Source organism: Panthera tigris, chromosome B1 (genome assembly GCF_018350195.1).
Source record: "Panthera tigris isolate Pti1 chromosome B1, P.tigris_Pti1_mat1.1, whole genome shotgun sequence".
NCBI lineage: Eukaryota > Metazoa > Chordata > Mammalia > Carnivora > Felidae > Panthera > Panthera tigris.
This window is the reverse complement of record NC_056663.1, coordinates 163,791,662-163,812,522: the sequence shown is the minus strand read 5'-3', so window position 1 is coordinate 163,812,522 and position 20,861 is coordinate 163,791,662. Positions and strand designations below refer to the sequence as shown.

Genomic DNA, 20,861 nt, shown 5'->3' with positions numbered 1-20,861 from the left:
AGAAAAGGAAACCCTCGTGCACTGTCGGTGGGAACGCAAACTGGCACAGCCACTCTGGAAAACAGCATGGAGGTTCCTCAAGAAATTAAAAACAGAACTAGCATATGACCCAGCAATCCCACTTCTGGGTACATACACAAAGGGAAGGAAATCAGTACCTTGAAGAGATAGTTGCATTCCCATATTCATAGCAGTGTTATTCACAGTAGCCAAGGTATGAAAACAACCTAAATGTCCAGCAACAGATGAATGGATTTAAAAAAAAAATGTGCTGTGTATGTATGTACGTACACAATGGAACCTTATTCAGCTTTTACAAAGAAGGGAATCTTGCCTTTTGCGACAACATAGATGAACCTGGAGGGCGTTATACTAAGTGAAGTAAGTCCAGACAGGAAAAAAAGACAAATATCATGTGGTATCACTTATATGCGGAATTTTTTTTTTTAAATGTTTTTAACGCTTATTTATTTTTGAGACAGAGAGAGACAGAGCATGAACGGGGGAGGGTCAGAGAGAGGGAGACACAGAATCCGAAGCAGCTCCAGGCTCTGAGCCATCAGCCCAGAGCCCGACGCGGGGCTCGAACTCACAGACCGCGAGATCATGACCTGAGTTGAAGTCGGACACTTAACCGACTGAGCCACCCAGGCGCCCCGCGGAATTTTTTTTAAAAAAAGTCAAACTCATGGTAACAGAGAGTAGAAAAAGTGGTTGCCAGGGGATGAGGGTTGGGGGGAAGGAGATAAGATATTGGTAGAGGGCACATATTTTCACTTAGAAGATAAATAAGGTCTGAGTGTCTAATATATAACATAGGGACTACACTTGATAACACCGTAATGTAGAACTGAAATGTACTAAGAGAGTATGTGCAACTTAAATACTCTCACACATACACATAAAAAGGTATACATGTAAGGTAATAAATGTCTTAATTAACTCGATGGGAAGGATCTATTCATAATGCAGAAGTACATCAGATCATCACACTGTATGCTTTAAATATCTTACAATTTTATTTGCCAATTATACCTCAATAAAGTTGAAGGAAAAAAACCTGGGGCACCTGGGTGGTTCAGTCAGTTAAGCTTCTGACGCTTGATTTCAGCTCAGACCACAGCCCCTGGACAAACTCCATGCTGGGTGTGGAGCCTGCTTAAGATTCTCTCTCTCCTTCTCCCTCTGCCCCTCCCCTGATCATGTTCTCTTTCTCTCTCAAAAGAAAAGGAAAGGAAAGGAAAGGAAAGGAAAGGAAAGGAAAGGAAAGGAAAGGAAAGGAAAAAGAAACAAGAGGGGCGCCTGGGTGGCTCAGTCGGTTGAGCGACCGACTTTGGCTCAAGTCATGATCTCATAGCTCATGAGTTTGAGCCCCACATCAGGCTCTGTGCTGACAGCTCGAAGCCTGGAGCCTGCTTCGGATTCTATGTCTCCCTCTCTCTCTGCCCCTAACCCACTCGCATTCTGTCCCTGTCTCTCTCAAAAATAAATAAACATTAAAAAAAGAAAAAAGAAAAGCTGCTGATGGTGCCACATTAGGCTTATGTTTTTTTTTTTTTTTTAGGCTTATGCTTTTAATAGTCATTTTAAGTAGGCTTCCTTATTATGATAAAAGTTCTCAAAAATAGACCTTTTGATTCCATGACATGGCCTCCCTGCTAACTAAATATAATTATTCTTACAAAATACACTGTGCTAGAAAATGTAAAGGCCATTCAAGATGGCCTTTCCAAAATCAAAATCAAAAATCAAAATCAAGTCACTGTTTCACTATCCCAATAGCATGTACATCCTACATATAATATAATTATAAAATAAAATAAATACTTACTACTCTCAAAAAGATTGTATTTTTCACATCCGGGTGCTAGTTTTTCAGTTTGTCTACAACACTGGTAACTTCCATCTGCCCAAAATTTAGGATGATATTTAATCATAATATTATTGTTGCTCTTTATTTCTGTAATTCATAGACACATTAAATGATCAGTGAAATAAAACAGAGATGATAGAATGTTTTGTAAATAACACTGTTGATCATTCTTTATTTCTCAAATACTATGTTTATTATAAAAACACCTTCACAACATCATACAACCCAGCATTCAGAAAATCCATTTGGTTCTCTTTCACCTTTTTTTTTGGTGAAGCATCCTTGTTAGCAGAAGTGACCTCTGCTATACCATGATGGATAAACACAAAAGTCAGCCCACAACCAAAAGAAGGGATGAGGACTGTCCAGTGTAAATCACACATTTAAACACTGTATTCACAAGTCAATTCATCCATACCAAATGTTGACTAAATAGGCAATTTCTTAGCAAATCAAATCCTGTTATCCTAAAAGCCCAGATGCTTTATCATCTTTAAATGCATTAGGCATTAAATGAAAGTGTGGATGGAATCAGATTATAAAAAAGGAAGCTCTCTTCAACATGAATCACAGTAACAGAATGTCCTTGGAGAAACACTTACTGTAGATTAAAAGACTATAAATGCAAGATACATTAGCTGTATTTCTTTTTTAGTGATAACATCCTAAAATTATTTATAGCTAATATGACATGAGTTTTACCTTCTTTTAACTTCTTCACCCACCGGTCCCTGCTTTGTGCACTAGGTGCAAAAACGTAAAGTGTGTTAGCATCATGAACAACCTAAAATAAAACAAAATGTGGATGAGGTGAGAAATACTTAGGCACAGCACTTCTGCCTAGCACAGAGCCTTTGGTACCACAGGCGCCAATAAATGATTCTGAAATGATCAAATAAAAGTCAATCACTTCGGATCCAAAGAACCCACATTCCTTTCTTACAAAAGCATACCTATTTCTTCATGCCGACATCAAGTGGGACACATATTTTGCAAAGGACTATGTTTTCATGAAGAAAAAATATACGGAGGCCAAGATGCTTCACTAATCTTATTTCTTACAATCTAATTAACTGAAGATCCTGAAGTAAATTTGGTGTCTCGGGGATTATTCTAATCTAGTATTTTTCTGAATAATATTTTACATGAATGGACTACTCTCTCAGTTTCACTCCTATACTTTCTTTTTGCCGCTATGAATAACAGCAGTAGCTAACTTTATTAAATACTACCCCAACTCTATACTATGTGCTTTACAGACATTATTAACTCAATTAATCCGACCATCAAGACATCAGTATTTACATTTTATAGAGGAGGAGACTAAAGGGCTGATCTCCAGACCCTCCACTCCTATGTAACTCCAGGAAGCAATATTCATATAGAACATGTTGCACATGGTGTCCCCCCAGTGTTGTGCTCCTTAACCTACCCATTGCCATTTGGCTAATCATCCAGAAAATCAGGATCTGACTTCAGAGTCCAAACCTTGAACCACAGTGTCTCTTTTACAGGTAACTCCTGGTGAGCAATTAAAAGTCTTATTCTTAATATTTTTAATATAATAATAAAATTCAGCCTGAGAAACTAACCCAAGAATTTTGTCTTTGGTCTGTTGTCACTTTACCCTTGATCACAGTCACAAGGGAAAAACATCTTGATGGGCTACAAATAAATACAAGGCTAGAAATCTCCCTTCCGACACAGAAAAACAAATGCCACATGATCTCACTCTATGCAAAATCTAAAATAGTCAAATTCATAGAAGCAGAGTAGAGGAGTAGTTGTCAGGGACAGGGAGGAGGGGGACATGGGGAGATGTTGGTCAAAGGGTACGAAGTTTCAGTTAAGCAAGATGAATGTTCTGGAAATCTAATGTACAGCATGGTAATTACAGTTAATACTACTGGATGGTTTACCTGAAGTTTGCTAAGGGGGCAGGTCTTAAGTGCTCACATACAAAAGAAAAGAAAAAAGAAAAGAAAAGAAAAGAAAAGAGAAAAGAGAGGGAAGGGAAGAGAAGGGAAGGTAAAGAAAGGAAGGGAAATGGAGGGAAACAAAGGGGAGAGAAGGGAAGTGGAGGGGAGGGGAGGGAAGTGAAAGGAAAGGAAAGGAAAGGAAAGGAAAGGAAAGGAAAGGAAAGGAAAGGAAAGGAAAGGAAAGGAAAGGGAAGGGAAGGGAAGGGAAGGGAAGGGAAGGGAAGGGAAGGGAAGGGAAGGGAAGGGAAGGGAAGGGAAGGAAAGGAAAGGAAAGGAAGAAAATGGTAACTATGTCAAATGATGGATGTTAATTAGTTTGACTGTGATCATTTCACAATGTACACAGACACCAAAACATCAAGTCGTACCCCTTAAATATACACAACTCCTATGTGTCAATTGTCCCTTAAAAAAGCTGAAAAAAATTTGTTTTAATCAACGACCACAGCAATGCCAGGAAACTGTAGTAGTAAGCATGACTAAAAACCCAGAATTACACTTTGGCAAACACATGGCAACTCACCTGAAATGGATATTTGTTTTGGCAGGGAACAACATCATCATCATTCTTCACTATTTCCACACACTTGATTTTTGAAACATCAATAAATCCCTTTCTGTATTTTTTCTGTTGAAAGATAAAAAGGAGGGTGGGGAGGGAGAACCATTACAATTATAAGATACAAGACAATAGGTTAATAGTAATATCTGTTAATGAAATCACTGATTCAAAATATTACTATTTTTGCTACACTTGATCTTAGCCAAAAGGCCGAGAAGCGATACTATTTCCTTAATAATTACCTAAATCAGGGTTCCATTTATTGTCAAAACATTTCAAAATACTAACACTGTGAGAATTGTAATAAAAGTAATTATTTCCATTTATTTCTAAAGATGAAGTTTTCTTATCCTTGCCCCCAACACTCTAGAACACATAAATGGACTCCCCCTGCCTCTTTTTTTTGTCACCCTCCCCTCTCAGACTTAGATCTTTTCAATTTCTTCAGCATCTTGAGGTCAGCACTCCACCCCCACACCCTCACCCTGCCAGAATAGCATCAAAGACCAAATCAAGCAAAACTCCAGGGAGCTGATCACAGATGCAAAACTCCAGCCAGTTCCATTTTCCCCTGCAGCACACAGAACCAGGAGGGTGGGAGGTGGATTTCAGGTATTCCCATAAAGCTTCCATTCTCATTCTATTGTTGGATGGGCTACTTGGCTTCTCTACTGCCCTCTCTCTGCTCACTGCAATTCTGGCTGCAGCAATTAAGTAAGGACATTTCGAGACCTCCCTCCACCCTTATGTTTAGTAACCTCACACCTGAGAATTTGTCAAAGGGGAAAAAAAAAAGAGTACAAAGTAATGTATGCGAACATAAGTTGATATAATACACCCATTAAAAACCACTACAAACTCAATGTAGAAATAAAAAATGTTTCCTGAATGATATTAATAAATGATACACTCCACAGAAAAAGCTGTATTAAGACTAAAAGTTACCTTTGGGAAGAGGAGGGTAGATATTCATATGATGAGGAATAGAAGAAAAAGTAGAGAAATGAAGAACACTGTAATATTTGGGGTGACCTCACCACTCCCTGGCACTGGTCATTCTAAACTGCTTCATTAAATATTCTGGAATTGCCCTCTGGTCACAACCTTTGGGCCCTCTATCCTCCTCCAAGGAATCTGCTCTGCATTTTTACTGTCACCATAAGACTTTTAAGACCTACCCACTGTCCCAGACCACCAGCTCCCATCTGATAGATGACAAGACTCTTCTGGAAGTCATTTCATCATAGTAGCCTCTTTCTCTCTTTCCTCTCTCCCCCAACCCCTGCACACTTGCCATATATCCTTTGGCATTTTTATCAGCCCCCTGTTCTATCCACACCCTCCCTATTCCTTTCTACCTGGCTGCAGAAGGTCAACAATAATCGTAATTTTCCTCTCCATGCCTGCCCAGGCCTTCACTGCTGCTCCTTCCTTCCTCTGTGTGTCTCTAATGGCGAGAACCTGGTGGGCTCCATGACGACCACCGGTCTTATCAGAACTACAAACCCTTCCCACTCCCTTGGTCCTGGGAGACTGCTTTATGGAGAAGACAGCAGCTATCCCATGAGTATACCTTCCAACGTCCTCCCTTTGTAAATCAAAGGCACTCTAAGATTTGTCCTTTTTTTCTTCTCTTTTCTTCCGTCTCTTGGAGACGATGAGGAAAGTACAGCTCAGACAAGTTAAACATATCAATTACCCAAAGACCCCAAAGCCCACTAGACCCTGGGATACCCCACAGTTGCAAACAAGTAACAGCGTTAATGAAGCCAAGTCCCCAGGGGGGGAAACAAGGATTCTGAGCATGGACTGAGCTTTCGCCAGGGTAGAGAGGACATTCTCCCCGGTCGTGCTTTTCTGAGGGTCTTACTTCTACCGATAGACACATTCGGACCTCTCCCATCCACACCAAGAACCCTTCTTCTGGCCCCTGCTACTGACCTCACTTTTCCCTTCCTGAAAGAGATGATGACTACTACACCCTCGGCCCCCATTTCCTTCCCACCCACTCCTCCTGCTTAGCCACTTGCAGTCTACCTCTCACCTCACCACAGCCTGCTCAGCCGGTCTCAAAAACATCACCAAACCCAACAGTCCGTGCTCAACTGCCATCCACTCGGCCCTTTGTAAGGCATTTGCAAGTGCCAACACTCTCTTCTCTCTGAGCAGCCTTGACTTTGGGCTGTCCTGGGTTTTTCCTTCTCTCCCTGCCCTTCAGCATCCTCCAAAACAACACCTGTCCTGTGTCAGCAACTGTGTCAAGAAGTACACAGTCAAGATCAGCGAAGCTCACTCCCTGAGCAGAGAGCTCAAACCCTGTGCCATTTAATCCTCACAGCTACTCTGTGTGGTAAATCTTACTAGACTCATTTTACGGAGGGAGGAAACTAAAATTACGTGACTTGCCCAAGTTTGCCTGTAGGAGAGACAGACACAGTATTTATTATACAATGCTATAATAATTATTACAAAAGATTATCTTCTGTAATAAAAAAGATGCTCAGGGGCACAGAGGAGCTGAGGCTTAAATTCAATGACAATTCTGGAAGAGAAATTCTGATACATGATAGGGAACGAGTAAACAGCACCCACAAAGAAAAACATAATCCAGAATGGGCTCAGTCGTTTCACATGTGAAATGGGAATAATAACAGCTGTGAGAATCAAAGGAGTAGGTATTTCAAAGTGCTTAGAATAGTGTCTGGCCTATGATATGATATCTGGAAGTGTCTGCTACATAAAATAAATAAGTCACAAAAAAAGATCAATGCGGCAGAAGCACAGGGTGCATGAGACAGGACAGAAAGGTGAGCGGGGGCCAGCTTGTATATAGAACCCAGTGCACAAGTGTCAAGAGGTCTGGTCAGACACGGCCACCCATCCTCCTCCTGGGGCCTGGGCCAGTCGATGGGAGGAAGAAATTGCCACGGTACCAGCCTCCTTTTAATAAGTCACACATGCTCAATGTAGAAACTGTAGTAAATGCTAACAGCACAGAGAGAGTCAAATGACCCTTAATCTCCCAACGCTGGAGAAAAATCACCGACATTGCTCACAGGGGTCATTTATCACCTGCCAGCTCTCTCAGCCCTTGAGCGATAGGCTATATATGGTCTGTTTCCAAGACACACAACTCCACCCACCACCTGCCCCTGCTACTAAATACAGCTGTTAAATGCAGGTCAATCTATGCAGGAAAATTTAGGATGGCTTGTATACTGGGTTGACTTGTGCCCCCTCAACTCATACTCTGTGATATATAATAATATATAGATTATACAGATTATATATATTTGCGATCTACAATCTACTCACGTACCGTATTAGTATTTGCGTTTGCAGATAAAGGTTCGAATTTAAGTTGCTCATGCATGATTTTATCTATCCCACCAGAAAACACGGATCAGACACCAAGCACACATCGTGTGCTGCAGGTGCAAAGCTACGGAGGGGGGTAAGGGTCTCCCCGAGAGGAGTTCACAATACTATCTTGGGTGAAAGGAGAAGAGGGGGGTGATTCATAATCAAATAATGAAGAAGTCAAGTGAACGCATGGTGTGTTATGGAATGGGGCAGTGATTGGGCCAGGAGGAGTGAGGAAGTTTCAGGGAGGAAGTACGGCTTTGATTTGGTTTCTAAAGGATAAGTAGGAGTTTTCCTATAGAGAAAGTAGAGAAAAAAGTTCCGAGCAGCAGAAGCAGCAAAGGACTCATTTAGGGAACAGAAAGAAATTCACTGTGGCTCAGAGTGGTTCAGGGGAAGTACAGGAAATGACATCAAAAAGGTTATTTGGGACCAAATTAGGAAGATGTCTATACGCCAGGCTTAAGAGTTTGGAATGAAGAGTGCTATGTTGAGGTTTGTTTTTGAAATACTGATTATTAACGGCAGGGTGACAAATGGATAGACAACAGGGAGGCTAGCCAGGAGCCTGTTACGGTAGTTCAGGTGAGGGATGGCAAGGTCATGAAGCAGTCAATGGCAGTACGTCATGTGAGGAAAGCAGGGACACTGGAGCATTAGAAGATAAAGTCCACGTAACGCTGGCATCAATTAGATGTGGGGATTAAGAGAGGAAGGAGTTAGGAAGCCTCAGCAATTTTGAGTCTGAGTGATGAGCAGACACCAATACCATGAACTGCCATAAGGAACACAGGAGAATCAGGGTTGAAAAGGCAATGTTGGGAAATGTTGCTTGAGTTGACTATTGGACAACCCACTGGAAATGTTTAGAGGGAATTGAAAATATGAGGCTCAGCAGCACCTGGGTGGCTCAGTCGGTTAAGCGTCCGACTTCGGCTCAGGTCATGATCTCGCGGTTTGTGAGTTCAAGCCCTGCGTTGGGCTCTGTGCCATCAGCTGGGAGCCTAGAGCCTGCTTCAGATTTTGCGTCTTCCTCTCTCTGCCCTCCCCTGCTCTCATTCTGCCTCTCTCTCTCTCTCTCAAAAATAAATAAACATTTCAAAAAAGAAAATATGAGGCTCGTACTCATCAATGCTTATCGCTTTCTTTATAGTAAAGAGAATTCTGCTTTTCTCAACACGTATATGGGATATATAGTAGAACCTTATTCTAAACACACCTCAGGGAACCCTAGGAGATTAGGCAAGGTTGAGGAAGAAAAGGTTTGGAAGGATTAAGAGACTTGCTATAGGGATCCCTAAGAGTTACTGAAAGAGCCATGTGCCCTCTTAACACCTGGTCTTTGCACTCTGGTGAACAGAGTCAACACAGAGAAGGCACATACACAGTTTTTTTCTCCATTCAGACTATTTATCATTTCTTCAATAAAAAAAATTACTTCATGACTACTGAAGTATGCTATCCATTATTGTTACTATTGTGGCCCAAGAAGAAATATCCAAGGTCATTCCATTTCTCATGTGAAGTTGCCCTTTTATTTATATGGTCTTCACCCTGCCCACCAGACTGAAAATCATGAAAAAGCTAAGAGAATTTTGAATCATCCAAGCTGAAAAATCTGCCTGGCACTTAGCAGATGTTTATTAAACAGTGTGCTGAGCCAGTCTGTAAAGAAGTATGCATGACACAGTGTGTGTGTGTGTGTGTGTGTGTGTGTGTGTGTGTGTGTGTATGTATACACAGGATATATATATCTCTTCTCTTGCACATCATCTATATATTTTACTGAACTTGAAAATGAGTTATGCAAAAGCCATTTTATACATTTTCAAACCAGCATAAATGGGGAAACTAGACCTAGAGGTGAATGATACTTGCTTAAAACCACACATCAACTGAATGGCAGAACTGGGAGGTAGACGCGAGAGATCCTGTCCCCCAGCAAGTCTTACAAGGTATCCTGTTTTCCTTTAATTTCCAGAATACTCAGTATTTTAAAAATATCAGTATCAATCCTAAATTAACAAAATAAAAAAATTTTTAATGTATACAAGCATCCAGGCCAGCCACAGGTAAATTTGGAAAGTCAGCCATTTATCTTCAGGAGACTATCTCCTCCTTCTGACCCTACTTCACAGGCATCCTGAGTCCCCATTAAGCACTGTGAAAGATCTAGCAGAATTTTCCTCCAATATCACAAATGATCCCTTCCTTTTCCCCCATCACGGCTTTTATTCCTAATGTGGCTATTCCCAGCAGCATGCCGCAGAAGAAATTTGCTGGATGAATCACCCTTGCATTGCAATAGGATCTCAGGTAGAGGGTATGAGCTGTGGAGACTGGGAGACCCTGAGTCACCCCTCTGCTTTGCCACTTAGAAGTCGTATGGCCTAGGGTTAGCTCTGCCCCCTCTCAGTTCCCTTATCTATAGGAATAGGCTTTTATCAGGAATAAAGAGAATGCACATAGGGGCCTAGCACAGGGTCTGGCATACAAAGTCACTCCCTAAACACAGCATTTCCCATCAATTAGTTTTCACAACAACGCTGGGAAGTTGTTATGAAACTGAGCATCTGAGCGGTTACAAGATTGGCTAAGAGGCTGAGCCACAATTGAACCCAGAGTTGTCAAAAACACTAAAGCGTTTACCTGACTCCAGGTCTCTCAAACTGGATATTTTTACAGTCTTATTATAAAAAATAAAATTATCAAAATCGAACAACTGTAGAGCACTCACTATGAATCAGGGACCGTGTTAACCTCTTCACATGGATGACTCAATGACTCTTCACAGCATTATATAAGAACTGTTGTCATCCCATATAACAGATGAAGAAAACAAGGCTTAGAGGGTATAATTAATTGCCACACGTCACACAATAAACCAGGATCTGAACCCTTGTCTAATTCCAATCTTGACTTCTTAAGTGCTACACATACCTGACTAACTTGATATCGTTTGACTAAGCCCAAACATGAAATAAGTGGAAATTTCTTATGCTTATAGCTCATAACCCCTCCGAGACCAAAGCTAGTTCACAAATTAAATAGAAACAAAACTATACTAAAAATACAATTTAAATTAATACTACTTGAATGTGATGGATGGGTGTTCACTGGAGCTGGATGTCTCTCCCAAAGCCAGTTATTTCAGCATCACAGGCTTGCATTCCTTTGGGCCTTATGACAACCAGTTCCAACTTTTCTCTCAATTCCAACTACAGGGAACCTCTGCATGTACACTCACTGCCTTCCTAGCATTAGGCCTCCACTGGGCACTACTAAATTGCTTAGTGTTTGATCAGCCACTGTTCTTTCTCAATAGGCCACAACAATTAAAACATCATCATAGATATAAACTCAAAGATGGGCTGCTGGCAAGGCACATTCAATTGACAAGGGAACCACCCAAAACATACAGACAAAAAGTATATTTTATATACATATATGTATGCGTGTAATATCATATATATGTATGTGCACACATGGTATATTGCTGGGAGAGCTGTATAAAATATTGCCATGGAATTAAGAACACATTTAAAATTCCTAGAACACACAGTCCTCAGCAGACGGGTCACATCAAAATTTACTGTTCATCTTCACTGCATTCCGTCAGGATGATTCCTTCATTCAGCCACAGTCATTAAAGATGGACTCCAGCTTCCTCCTACCACCGGCAAGACACAGATACCAAAGAAACACCATGATGGAGATAAGCAAGTACGAAATTTCTTAGTCTTAAGCAGTTTACAACCAGACATTTGCTAAGGTTAAGGAGAAGAACAGTGATTGTTTATAATGAAAGTTCAGATGGGTCAATACTACACAGCTAAAGAGTTGCAGTCAACTCCTGAAAAGGAAAGAAAGAAAATGACGCATTCTACTAAAAATCTCCAATGAGTCAAAAGGCCTATTCTATTCACAAGGATAGTTCTTCCCCCTTTCCGCTCAGGACAGAGTTCAAAGAATGGGCCTAAGTGCAGCAAGCCACGTTATTCACAAGAAACAAGAAAAACCTCAGGATGGATTTGGCACTTTGTGTGTGTGTGTGTGTGGATACCGAGAGCAATTTTGATGTAGACCATTCTGGCATCAGAAGTAGAACAAATAGAATTTAAAGTCATTTCCCATTTTATAATCCTATGATAAAATGTCCCCTCTTTACCACAGACTGAATTCTAGTGAAAAATGAAAGGAAGTAAAAACAAAAAATTGGCATCTTAACATTCTTTCCTCCCTTTTAACCAACTTATAGTAATAACTGACGTAGGTGCTTTACATTTTATAGAGTGATTTTACACACAAAAAGAGCCATCATCATCAACAACAACAACACCAACACCCCAGCACTTTTACCTAAAGCAGCCAGTCATTACATACATAAGCATGGTTTAATTATGGTTTTGAACATAACATCCAGCATAAAAACAGGATGGTGAAAGACTGCTATAAATTATAAGGAATTTGAAGGCAGAAAGTTCCATTTCTGAATACACAGAATAATCTTCATATAAGATAATGCTGATGTAGGCAATTATAAGGTTTCTAGAGGTACTTTTTCACTGTATTTAAAAAGGTTTTTTTCTTGAGTAGTCATTCCCTCTTAGGACTTTTCTATACTTCTGGCAATTTTCTCCCCAAATCCTCTTTGTGGTCCAAGAGCACTTCTAAAAACTGTGACCAAGTATTTTTATTATAGTTGAAAGCGAAACTTACTAACATGTGTTTTCAAGTAAGTCTAAAAGTGATTTACTTAGTTTAATTCTTAAAATTGGTAAAAATTAGAATGAGTGAGGTAGAGATAAATGTATACGGACCCTTTACTTCATAAATTTCATGTAAACAGACTTCCAAATTCAAGCAATTCCAGACCTAATAAATTCAATCCAAACGTTGAAAATCCCCTGGAGCAGAGAAGATGCCAATGATCTCAGATTGCCACATTTTCTTCTTCTTCCTGGGTGCCCAACTAAAGTGCATTGTCTCATCTTCATGCATTTAGATGAGGGCACAGGACTGAGCTCTGGCCAAGACAGTGTAGGCAGCAGCGATGTAAGACCACTTCCTGTCCTCTAAAACCTTTCATACCATCCTCCATGTTCCGTCTCCTCCTTTGTGCCCCCGTAAGATGAGAAAATCCAGTGGAAGATTCTAAGGACCACAAGACAATGGAGTCTAATGGGTATAAGGTTTCTTTTGTGGGGTGATGAATATGTTCTATAATTGATTGCAGTGACAGTTGCACCACTCTGTGAACATATTAAAAATCACTGAATTACACAATTTAGGTGGGTGAACTATATGGTATGTGAATTATATCTCAATAAAGCTGTTCTCCAAAATAAACAAAAAAGACACAATGGAGTCACTACATGGAAGACACATGGATCCCTGAATCACCAAGTGGAGGGTAGTTTTTATAATGTAAGCAAGAAATAAAATTTCTGTTGTGCCTAGGCATTGGGTTTGGGGGGACTGCGTGTTATAGCAGTTAGCTGCCTTTTACAGTACTTTCTAGAATAAGAAGATCTCACATCTCAGCTACTTAATACTTCAGATTCCGCATCCATAAAGGAAACAAGTGAACTAAGTCAGTGTTTCCCAAAGTATGGCATGGTGGTAACTGAGTTGGTTTTAGGTGGAACTTGGACAAACATTTGTTTTTATTGTTTTTAGTTTCATGGTTACCATTTATTAATGGTTTTCCATTTACTGAGTGATACAGCTGCCTTTCAAAATTAAGTGTATTTAAGGAAAAAGAACACGGAAGTATTTAGAGGAAACATTAAGTCAATAACAGCACTATACAGATGGCACATCTATATGCCAAAATCATGTAAGTAGTAGGCACAATGGCTGAAGTTTGGGCAACACTGGGTTAAATGACCTCTTCACGTCCAATGTTAACGTTCCTCGATTTTTGTTATTTTGTACTTGTCACTGTATTCCTCCAATACCTGGCCTGCCCGGTATACCTCCCATTCCATGAGTTAAGAGTACACTGGGGTTACTGACATGCGTGTGACAAGATTCAATCCACAGGTGTACATTCGGCTAAAACACCATGAATGTGACACATCATAATTCTCGGCTACCTCTCTCCTCAGAGACATGCATTCCTGCACTATTCCCAAATGCCTACTTGTTCCTAGTTCACCAAGTTTCAATATTCCTTACTGATAAGCTACAGAAGATGCACAAATAGAGAATGGGTTTTTAAAGCAACATTTGAATTCTGGGCCAGACTTTCACTTGGACACATTTCCTGCCGAAGGCGCCGTATAGGTAAATGTTTTACTGAAAAATAAGTAGTTATATGAAACTTGGTGTTAGGATTTGGGCTCTGAATCTGGCAGCGTAGGTACAAAATGATGAGACTCCCTGGGTGAATTTAAATATACTAAATCAGAGCATCTGATTTAGTCCATATTTGAATAATAAACACAATAATAGGTTAACACTTACACAGCACCATGTGCCGGGTACTATCCCATGAGTTTACATAAACTGACTCACTTAAGCCTTCTAATAACCATTATATAACTCCATCTCTCCAAAAATGTCAAGAGCAAAAACCTGGAAAATCTGCAACTGGGTCTCAGTGGCAGAAAGGGCCCTCACGTGGCAGATCTGTCAGGGAGGACAGCCCATGGCCAGGATGTAGTATAGGTAATGCCACATGCTCAGCATGCTGAGTTAGATATCATCGGTTTCTGGGTAGTCACAATCACGACCTACCTTAATATTTATGTTTATAAGCACAATATTGTGGAAATACTTCATTTCTCTTGACTATTATAATTTGACTATGTATGTTGATACCTGGAGCTTGGTTCGTATCATCTAAAACAACAGGTGTTTATCAGATTATAAGCATGGATTATAGAGTTCTTAAAACATAAATGAATTCTATTAATTGCTACACCTAAACATTCATCTTTCATGGAGCCTCCTTTGAAAGAGACAGAAGCCCACAGAATCACCTTCTACACTAGATTCTGATTAACTTTGTAACTTTATCACCCTAGGTTTTTATAATTTTTTTATATTTATTTATTTGATAGAGAGAGAGAAAGACAGAGCATGGGGGGGTGGGGGGACAGAGAGAGAGGGAGACATAGAATCCAAAGCAGGCTCCAGGCTCTGAGCTATCAGCACAGGTCCCCATGTGGGGCTTGAACTCACAAACTGCAAGATCATGACCTGAGCTGAAGTTGGACACCCAACTGACTGAGCCACTCAGGCACCCCAATCCCAGGTTTAACAAAGCTATCTTAATCCTCACACATTTACTACAAGCTTCCCAGGTTCACGTGAAATCTTACTGGGAGACAAATTTCTCTGTAACTCTAGGATTTCCACCTAGAGTGATGTCAGATGCCTCTTTAGCAAGAGTTCAGAAATATGGGCTACACTTCCTACCTGCTGAGACCTATAATCTAGGGAGTAAAGAAGACACACACACACACACACACACACACACACACACACACACACACACCCTTTGTTGCCTAACAGGACTAACGAGGGTTCCCAGCCAATACTTATTTTAAATTTGGGGCAAGAAATAGAAGAGTAATCACAGAGAAAGCATTATCTTGGGTCTGCTGGGTCTCCAGGGTGCCAGGCAGTCACAAGTCCAGAGACAATGTGGTGGATCCACTGCTAGAGAAAAGGGCTGAATATTTCTGTCTACCTAAGAACTCTGCCTAAAAGAAGGTGAGATCAGAAATAGACTGACCAATGACAGTGATGAGAAGAGGCTAAAAACTGGCTTTAAATATAGGGGTGCGTGGGTGGCTCAACTGGTTAAGCATCTGACTTCAGGTCAGGTAATGATCTCGTGGTTTGTGAGTTCGAGCCCTCCATTGGGCTGTCTGCGGTCGGCAAGGAGCCCACTTCGGATCCTCTGAATCCCCTGCTCTCTGCCCCTCCCCCGTTTGCGATCTCTCTCCCTCCCTCCCTCTCTCTCTCTCTCTCTCTCAAAAATAAACACTTTTTTAAAGTGACTTTAAATATAAAGTCAGAAATTTTTAGGGAAGAAACCTGCAAGTTGATCAACTTCCAGAAAAATTTATGTGAATTATGCGTGCAACAATTAACAATATTGCTAGAATCTCTTTATTAACTTACTGAACATGCCACAATATTTTGAGTCCTGTTTTAATGTTTGTTTTTATTATTATTATTATTATTTTTTATTTTTTAATATATGAAATTTACTGTCAAATTGGTTTCCATACAACACCCAGTGCTCATCCCAAAAGGTGCTGTTTTAATGTTTTAACATAGCACAGTCGATGCATCATAACAGTGGAGAGCACAGACAGTTTCAGTGTCAGGCAGGCCTGTGTTTAAATGCCAGATCCGTGGTTCTATGCAAGTTAACTGACCTCTTTTGGTCTCCATTTCCTCATCTGTAAAATGGGGATATTAAAATAACCTAACCTAGATTATCATGAGGATTAATTTTGATATGCTCATAAAGCACTCAGCACAATATCTGGCCCATCACCATCACCAATATGTTATTTTAGCATAATTCTTTTTGCCATTAAGAATAAGATTTCTACAATTTTTCAACATTTAAACTTTTCTCCCCCACATATAGTCTCTAATTTTGTTATAGAATTCAATAAGAAAAAAGACTTAACAGAAATCTTTTGAATATTTTATATTATTTCTTTAGGTAACATACCAGTATTTCTTCACTTTCTCCGTTGAGGAATCCATAAATATTCCAAGAACTCAAAAAATAGAGGAGTATGCAATTAAGCTTGACCACAGTGCATAAAATATCACAAAGCACACTAGGAAAAGAGGATAATAGCAGAAATACTTTTTTGCCTTAAGCAAAATCATATTTTAAGTAATTTTAAAAGTAAGTTAATCTTGGGGGCACCTGGGTGGCTCAGTAGGTTGACTGTTTTGACTTCTCAGCTCGGGTCATGATCTCACGGTTCATGAGTTTGAGCCCCACATCGAGCTCACTGCTGTCAGCCTGTCAGTGCAGAGCCTGCTGAGATCCTCTATCCCCCCTCCCTGGCCCTCCTCCACCTGCATTTTCTCGAAATTAAAAAGTAAATATTCAAAAAAATTAAGTTAGTCTTACATATCAATTACTATAAAAATGTAGAAAAAGTCCAGAAACTACTTAGGATAATATTTGCTGAGCATTTACTTACTACATGCTAGATAATGTGTGAAGCACAAGAGATACGGAGATTTAAAAATACGCCATTGTATTTACCCAAGATAAATGAAAGGTATCTGACCATACAGAGACATGTACAAGAATATTCATAGCAGCTTCTTTCTAATAGCTGAAAACTGGAAACAACCCAAATGTACATCAACAGGTGAATGGATACACAAATAGTGATATATCCATACAGTGGAATACTATTCAGTAATAAAAAAAAATACAATATTGATACAACCAAATAGATGTATTTAAAAATAATATGCTAAGTGAAAGAAGCTAGTTTAAAAAAAATACATGCTATATGAGTTTATTCTAGAATACTAGTAAACATGCAAACTAATCTATAGTGCCAAAAATCAGATCAGTGATAACTAGGGATGGTGGGAATGAAAAGGGAGGTATGAATTACAAAAGGGCACGAGGAAGATTTTGGGGGTGATGGATGTGTTCATTTTATCGTAGTGATGGTTTCACTGGTGTGTACACATATCAAAACTCATCAAATAATACAATTTCAATGTATGCAGTTTATTGTGTATTGATTATACCTCAATAAAACTAAAGAAAATATGGCCCCTGCCCTCATGGAACTTGAAATTGATTAGACTTGGAAACTATGAAATTCTTTGCTAATAATTTTGTGTTCTAAATCATAGACTTAAAAAAGAAAAACCAACAAATCCAACAAAAGAGAAAAATAGGTGTAAAGATTAAGCAAAATGGCACCTGAGTGGTTCAGTTGGTTAAGCATCTGACTCTTGATTTTGGTGCAGGTCATGATCTCACAGTTTGTGAGTCTGAGTCCTGCATCTGGCTCTGCGCTGACAGCACGGAGCCTCCTTGGGATTCTGTCTCCCTCTCTCTCTGCCCCTTTCCCATGCTGGCATACACATGCGCTCTTATGCCCTGTCTGATAGATAGATAGATAGATAGATAGATAGATAGATAGATAGATATTTAAATTAAGCAAAACAACTTCACTTTACAAAGGGCCGGAAGTAGGTAATCAATGAGCTCTCATTTCAGTGAAGGTTATACCTTAGTATTTGTCCCAATTTAGAAATAACTCATCCATCCATCCAATTCATCCAGCATTAAATTAATTTCTGGTAGAGAAATAAAATTAATTTTACACCTTCCCCTAAAGTTGGTACCTGCTCCTACCCTCTTCTTTCTTCCGGTCTCATTACTCCCTTTCTCAAGGCAAGCATGATGAAGGCCACCTACTGGAAGCTCAGTGAGGACAGACGTACTGCCTCTCCAGCACCTACAACAGTGCTGGCATGTCATAGCCTGGCACAGGGCAGGTGCTCAATGACTTGGTTGAGTAAGTCAATGAATGGATGAGGACATGCGTGAATAGGAGGGGCTTCGGCTAAATGGACAGGAGGCCTTCCTTAGGTTTAATTTCACATTATCCAGTCAGAGCCACCATGTGACTATTTCAGAGAAGAAGTTGGCTGCTTTTATTTTTGCCATTGCTCTCTCAGACACCTGCCACAACGGTGGGTCCAGGCATGCCAAGAACTGCCAGGATCCAAGAGGAACTCTCAGGATCCAAGAGGCCCTGCTTCCTCGGTCCCCTGTTCAACTGAAGTGTCCTGCCACATGTGAACACCCAACTCACAGAGTAATGGTCATGTTACGAGCCTCTGAGATACTCTGAACTACTGCCAGGGGATCCCTCCTCAACCACAGACGGGAATCATTGGGTCTGACCCTGCAAATCTGTTTGTCTTCTGGTTTTTTTAAGCAGCCAAAGAGAAGGAAGGCCCTCTAACCAAGGGCCTTCAGTTCTTGCATCTCTATGGTTAACACCGACTAGTAGCGCTCTGCTACGGTACCAGGGATTCTGAGAGCCACGTGTAGTGTGTGTGCATGCATGTATGTCCAAGGCTCTCCAGTGGACACGTCATGTGTGCAGGGGTTTTTTAGTGCCACTTTATCTTCAAGAAAGCCGAAATACCTAGAATCACACAAACAAGAGGAACTTGGGAGACATAAACTTTGTGAGTTTCGGGGTGGGTGAGAGTTAGACAGCTAACAGAGCAGGACAGAAAGTGCAATTTCCAGGATGGGTGGTGGGGGGCAGTGTCACGGGTGAGCACACAGCGGCCTGTGCAAGGGACCTACAACTTCAGCACTGGCGGTACAATTCCCACCCCACCCCCAGGAACGCCACCATGGCCAAATGGACTGATGAAATGGTATTGCAGAAAAACAGCAGCCCTGGGAGAGGGAAGCCCCTGTGGCCACCACCCCACAGGCTCCCCCAGGAGGCCAGCCTGTGACCTGGAGGCAGGACTGAGTTTCTGGACAGGCGAAAAGTCGCGGGGCTCACAGGCCCTCAAGAACCTTACCTCCACCTTGCCCACACCTGACCAGTTCCTCCGCTAAGAAAAACCCCTCTCTGCTTATCTGACGTGAGTGGAGGGCAAAGATGCATGCGTGCAAGTATAAACTGTAAATTTGTATTTTCTAAAAATGAATGGAGCTTCGCTAGGATACTGCAAAAGCGGAACATTCACTTGGTCTTTACATAACTGTCTGCAGGACCCCTGTATATTTCTCCAGTTCTCTCTAGTGTTAAGAGGATCACACTGCAGTCTGTTTTCTCAATACCTCCAAAATATTAAGCTGCAAATAATGGCAGCTTCTCCAGACCAGCAAGCTGCCTCCAAGGAAGCAACACCCCCTCCTTTTTTTTCTTCCCCAGTGAAGACAATCAGCCAGCAGTGCTGGGAACAATGCCTTCCTTTTGCTTCTGTTCAAGCCTGTGGGTGGGAAGGAGAGTGAGAGAGGGTGAAGAGATCAAGGAAGATGGGGAAAGGGGAGGGAGAAGGAATCACCACGAGAACACTGGCAAGAAAGACAAAATGTGAGTCTTAACGCAAGGTGTCTAGTAAGAGAAGAGGAATCACCCTTCAGAAGAGGAACTCTCCCCTCAGAAAGATATTCAAACAAAAACACACATATGGCCTCATATGTGTTCCATGGGTTTCTGTGGGTCTGATGGGTACTAATCATTCCTTTACTATGGTTTCTATAGGCATAGCCACTTTGTGTTGCAAATAATCAATGGAAAACTTTTGTAATAAAACCTGTCAACTGGGAAACTTCTATAGATAAAATGATTTTAAAAACAATTTCTTCTGGGGCGCCTGGGCAGCTCAGTTGGTTAAGGTCCGACTTTGGCTCAGGTCACGATCTCACGGTTCATGGGTTCGAGCCCCGCGTCGGGCTCTGTGCTGATAGCTCAGAGCCTGGAGCCTGCTTCAGATTCTTGTCTCCCTCTCTTTCTGTCTCTCTCAAAAATAAATAAATATATATTTTTTAAATTTTTTTTAAAAAAACAAAACAATTTCTTCCAAGTGTGCCTGGGTGGCTCAGTCGGTTAAGCCTCTGACTCTTGATTTCAGCTCAGGTCATGACCTCATGGTTTGTGAGATCAAGCCCCGCATCGGGCTCTGTGCAGAGCATGGAACCTGCTTGGAATTCTCTCTCTCTCTCTCTCTCTCTCTCTCTCTCTCTCTCTCTCTCTGCCTCTCTCCTGTTTGTTCTTTCTTTCTCAAAATAAATAAATAAATATTACAACGAAACAAAACAATTTCTTCTATTGACTGGATGCTTGATGACATCATGGAAGCTCTCTTGATATGTTTAGGGGTGAGAGCATTAAGGTTCTACGTAAGATGAGTACTCCCTGTCTTCTGCAGATGGACGCTAAAGCAACTGTAGAGGAAAGGACAGGACTTCTACTGGGTAACGAGAGTGGGAGGGATTTGCTACACGACCACGGAGGTGGAGGGAAGCGTGAGTCAGGGTTAGGTAGCTGGGTGCTGGGTACATGGAGGTCACCTGACTACCCTCTCTACT

The 20,861-nt window shown here is 40.9% G+C and overlaps 1 protein-coding gene and 1 pseudogene across 3 annotated transcripts in view; both read right to left on the bottom strand.

Moving 5' to 3' along the window:
- TEC (tec protein tyrosine kinase) overlaps nucleotides 1–20,861 on the bottom strand; it is a 124,648-nt gene that overhangs the window by 30,986 nt on the left and 72,801 nt on the right. For all 3 annotated transcript variants that reach the window (XM_042984578.1, XM_042984577.1, XM_007075904.3), the window contains 3 exons: nucleotides 4,376–4,480; nucleotides 2,576–2,657; nucleotides 1,832–1,960 (listed from right to left, as the gene is read on the bottom strand). In XM_042984578.1, coding sequence (XP_042840512.1) covers nucleotides 1,832–1,960; nucleotides 2,576–2,657; nucleotides 4,376–4,480 — 316 coding nt within the window. The remainder of the gene's footprint in view (nucleotides 1–1,831; nucleotides 1,961–2,575; nucleotides 2,658–4,375; nucleotides 4,481–20,861) is intronic.
- Nucleotides 4,506–4,636, bottom strand: LOC122238302 (annotated as a pseudogene).